Source organism: Peromyscus eremicus, chromosome 3 (genome assembly GCF_949786415.1).
Source record: "Peromyscus eremicus chromosome 3, PerEre_H2_v1, whole genome shotgun sequence".
Classification (NCBI taxonomy): domain Eukaryota; kingdom Metazoa; phylum Chordata; class Mammalia; order Rodentia; family Cricetidae; genus Peromyscus; species Peromyscus eremicus.
The window spans coordinates 82,455,646-82,460,791 of record NC_081418.1 but is presented as its reverse complement, the minus strand read 5'-3'; the positions used below and the strand labels follow the sequence as shown (position 1 = coordinate 82,460,791).

Here is a 5,146-nt window from a genome sequence, read left to right as displayed (position 1 = left end):
CCAACTAGTCTCTCATCAGTCACCACATTTTGTTTTATTACATTCACTCCTGATGTAGAAAAAGACATTTTTGGGTTATTTTTCAAATTCAAGAATCTCACATAACTCTCTCCTCTATATACACTGCCATACAGACCAGGGTATTTGCATATTGCTCCCTGGGGAAGTCCCTGCCTTGCTAATCAGAAATAAAAGCTCAAATATCCTCTTGCCTTCACTCTCCTTAGCTCATTCTTCAAAATGATGTACCCTGTTAAGTCCCTGTTTCTGTTAATGCTCTGGATTCTGGGTAAGATAATGAGATACAGGAGGCTAATGGGGGTAGAGGGTGGGCTCTAGTTGCCTCTGTGTGATGTGCATGTGTGATGAAGCAGGTCCCATTCTGCAGGATGCCCATATGAGTTTTAGCTACATGACAATGAGAAATTCTAGATGAGACAGGAACTGAGCTAGAATGAAGATTTTGATGTAGATGGGAAGGGGTGCTGTAGATTATGAACTTGAGGACCTTCCACTCACTTGTTTTGTAAAAAAAAACATTTGATATATTTTTTTAAAATCATAAAACATACCAGGATCTCACTTGTAATGAGTAACAAAGGAATTCACAAAGATTGTTTGGGAAGTTTTAACATGACTTTGTACTATTCTATTGTAATTTCAGGAACCAGTGGTGATGTTGTGCTGACCCAGACTCCACTTTCTTTGCCGGTTACCATTGGACAATCAGCCTCCATCTCTTGCAGGTCAAGTCAGAGCCTCTTAGATAGTGATGGATACACCTATTTATATTGGTTCCTCCAGAGGCCTGGCCAGTCTCCACAGCGCCTAATCTATTTGGTGTCCAACCGGGGCGCAGGGGTTCCAGACAGGTACAGTGGTAGTGGGTCAGGGACAGATTTCACACTCAAAATCAGCAGAGTGGAGGCTGAGGATTTGGGAGTTTATTACTGCATGCAAGGTACACATGCTCCTCCCACAGTGATACAGTCCCTAACAAAAACCCCTTGCTTCAGGCAGCTCAGCTGCCAATGTGCTGCTTGACTGGAGAGGAGAAGAGCACTCTGCAACTGTGTAAGGGGGAGGTGCTGGGGAACTTGGAAAATTGCAGCTGAGAGCCGTGGCTAGACTCATCTGGTTCAATGAGTGATTTGGTTAGACCTCAAGTGCCATCAATTTCTCATCCTTCCAGCTGCAACAGGCATATTATTACTTTTGTATCAGGAGAATCTCATCTCATTAATCTAGTTTATTGTTGAAGATTTTAACCATTTAATATTTTTCATTAATTTCTTCAGCTTAATTACGTTGCTTACTTTTAATGATGTATGTGTGCTGTTAATGTTATACCCATATCATGGGAACCCCCAAGACTACCACAGAGACTGAATCCTACATTTAAAAGCAAAGAGCCTTTTTCAAACTCTGGAGCTTGGTCCCTCTGTCTGTCCAACACAGTGATGAGAGCAGGGAGCCCTGAGCTCAGGTGGGATGGGATTTTTATCATAGCTGAGGTTTTGCTGAGGTGATTTCCAGAGTTCAGGACCCTGATTGGCTGTCAATTATCTAAGGGTATCTGTAAAACAAAATATAGGTGTGTGCTAGAATCAAGGACATCTGGCCACCTTATCTAATTGTTGGAATATTTGGGATGGTGGATCTCTGGGTGGTATCAGCTTAAGGCTTTTCCTGGATCTGGGTGTTGACTGCCAGAAAGTTTATCACAGAAGCTGTGTCTAGGCCCCTAAGCCTGTCATGGCTGCTGTGTGGTCAAGTTGTTTTGGGGTCCTCCACAGTTAAAATCTCATTAACTTTTTAAATGCTTAGGAGTCTATATTCTATGTCTATATTGTCTTTATATATATATTCTATATATATTTATACATATATATATTTGATATCTATATTCTTTTAATCATTCTAAGTAGCCTTAAGACATTGTTTTGAATATATTTTAAAAGAATTACATTTTGTTGTTTTTCTTTTTTTCATTATTAAGAAATTTTCTATTCATTTTACATACCAACCACAGATCCCCCTGTGGTGATATTTTATTTGTGCTAAAAAGTGGTGGTATTTTATTTGTATGTTAATAAATAAAATTTGTCTGGAAATCAGAGGTACTAGCAAGCCATTACCACAAAAGTCAGGCAGTGGTAGCACATGCCCTTAGTCCAATCACTTGGCAGGCAGGGTCTCTGTGTGTTCAAGGACACAATAGGGAATAGGCAAGTGTGGTGACACATACCTTTAACCCTAGTATCAACCATAGAGACCTTGAGGTCTGTACAGACAGGCAGTAACAAGGAAGTGAGGGAGCTGGTCTAAGTGCCAATGAGAGGGCAGAAAAGCAAATAAATAAAGGTGCAGATAGACATTAATGAGTCACATTTTGGAGGTGACATACCTGGAGAGCTAAGGTGTTTTTTGGCTCTCATTATTTGCCTGATCTCTAAGTTTTTCACCCCAATATTTTTGTTTGGTTTTGTGTTTTTTATTTAAGAAGACTGTTTAGAAAATCGTCTATATGCCCCCTGTTCCCTCTTCCCTCCCCCCAGCCTTCCTCCCAAGCTTCCCCCCATTCCCACCCCCTCCAATTCAAGGTCTCCCATGGGGAGTCAGCAGAGGATGCTACATTCAGTTGAGGCAGGTCCAAACCCCTACCCCTTTCACCCAGGCTGCACAAGGTGTCACACCTTAGGCCCTGGGACCAAAAGCCCACTTGTGCACCAGAGACAAATCCTGATTCTTCTTCCTGGGGGCACCTGAAACAGTTCAAGGTAAACTACTTTCTCAAGTATCCAGAGGGTTATTTCAATCTCATGGGGGCTCCACAGCTATTGGTCCACAGTTCATGGGACTATACTAGTTTGGTTGGCCGTCTCTGTACTTTTTCCCATCATGATCTTGATGTCCCTTTCTTATAGAATCCCACCTCTCTCTCATCATTTGGACTCTTAGAGCTCGACCTGGCACCTGGCCATGTATCTCTGCATCTATCAGAAACTGGATGACTACTCTATGATGACAGTTAGGGTATTCACTAATCTGGTACCAGAGTAAACCAGTTCATGAACCCTCTCAACTATTGCTAGTAGTCTAAGGTAGGGTCATTCCTGTAGATTCCTGGGAACTTCCTTAGCACCCTGTTTCTTCATATTCCCACAATGTTTTCATTTATCATGGTATCTCTTTTCTTGCTCTCCCACTCTGCCCCTGTTCCAGCTCAAACCTCCCATTCCATATGTTCTCATCCCCCATTCCTTGCTCACCACTAACCCCCATCACCACCAGTTAGCTCATGTAGATCTCATCTGTTTCTCCTTCGCTGGGCTATCTATGTGTCCCTCTTAGGGTCCTTCTTGTTAGCTAGGTTCTCTGGAGCTGTGGTTTGTAGTCTGCTTATCCTTTGTTTATATCTAGTATCCACTTATGAGTGAATACATAATGACAGCCCACAGAGTGGGAAAATATCTTTCCCAACCCCACATCTGACAGAGGGATGATCTCCAAAATATATAAAGAATTCATAAAAATAGACATCAAAATACCGAACCAATTAAACATCCAATTAAAAATGGGCTACAGAGCTAAACAGAATTCTTAACAGAAGAATCTCAAATGGCTGAAAGACATTTAAGGAATTGCTCAACATCCTTAGATATCAAGAATTACATTTTCTAAGGGACATGTAACCAGAAAGTTGCTATGCTCATTTAATTGTACTGCCTTTTAAACATTTCTTCAGTTTTTATATTGGTATTTCTGAATCTGACAGAATGGCTGGCTTTAGAAATTTTATTGACAGTTTTCAAAGTGAAAGATTTTCTTCTGGAAATATGCCTGGGATGTATGTAGTCTGGCTACTGCAGGTTACTTGGCTCAGGATGTTTATACTGTTGCAGTCAGTGTAATTCTTCTCTAATTGTTATCAACATCACCAAAGACTTCAAGTGTCCTCAGTGGCCTAAACATTGAAATTTCTAGTCTTGTCTAGCTCCTGAAAGGTGGATCTAATCAGTCTGGTTACCTGAAGTTCTGTGTATGGCAGGTTTGGGACAGGACCTCATATCACACAGGACTGGGTGAACATGTTCCTTCACAGTTTCCTAAGTCTGTGGAGAACCTGGATTCCTCAGTGTCATAGGGTGGCCATGGGATGCTTTGGTGAATGTGAGCACAATATAGACTAGGTGCCTCTGTGAAGAAATGCAATAGTGACAACTTTGCAGCAGCTCCCTACAGTGAACATGAGGGGAGATTCTCCAGTAACAAAGACTTCTTAGGCATATGTAGGAACTGACATATGCTTCACTTGTACACTCTTACATCCACAGAAGGTGCTTGCAAGTTGTTCTCATACAGTGACAAAGGGAATTTCATCTTCTTCCCAAGGCCATTTGATTCGTTTGAGTACCTTAGTGTTTTCATGATGTCTCTTTACACTCCATGGGTTTTGGTCATATACTTTACTTTGAGCAGTGTTTATTCTTTGCCCTGATTCTTGTTGTGTAAATGAAAACATAGGAGGTACCTCTCAACAGCCATTGTACTAGAGGTCTCCAATAGCCTTTTTAGATGGCCTTTCTGCTACCATTTATCAATTAATCCTTCTCTCCTCTCTTTCTATCCCTCTCTTCCTCGTCTCATTGATTTTCAAAAGCAGTTCTCCCTCCTTAAAGATTGCTTTGTATTTATGTTGAAATGTGGGTTTTTGTTCATTCATGATAGTTAATCAATCAAATATTCGGATGCCCAATTAATGCATTATTTAAATGAATGAGCAAGAAATCCTCCAAAGTATAGTGAACATAAGTAACAAACTCTTGGAAGAACTAGAATATAAGCCATGAATTTTCCTGAATGAGAATTATAACCAACACTGAGTCATCCACTTAACAGAAAAAAAAAACGCTCAGTAGATGGAGGCAGGTTTCAATGGAAGCACTTGGATTTTTCTGCAGAGAAGTGGGAAAATGGAACTGATTTTTTTGTCTAGTATGTTACAGCAAAACAGTTAATTTGGCAAGATTATTGAGCATGCATCAAGTATGTATGTGCACATGTACACACTTTTATTAACAGCGGAATAGTCAGTAAATTGTTTCAGGATCTACAATGAGACAAAGGTTTCCACACAGAGAAA

At 40.7% G+C, this 5,146-nt stretch overlaps 1 gene segment (V, D, J or C); it reads left to right on the top strand.

Moving 5' to 3' along the window:
* The first annotated feature begins 223 nt into the window (after positions 1-223).
* On the top strand, positions 224-1,044 carry LOC131906393 (immunoglobulin kappa variable 2-30-like). The segment is given in 2 exon segments: positions 224-289; positions 665-1,044. Coding segments are annotated over 2 exon segments (429 nt in total).
* The last annotated feature ends 4,102 nt before the right edge of the window (positions 1,045-5,146 follow it).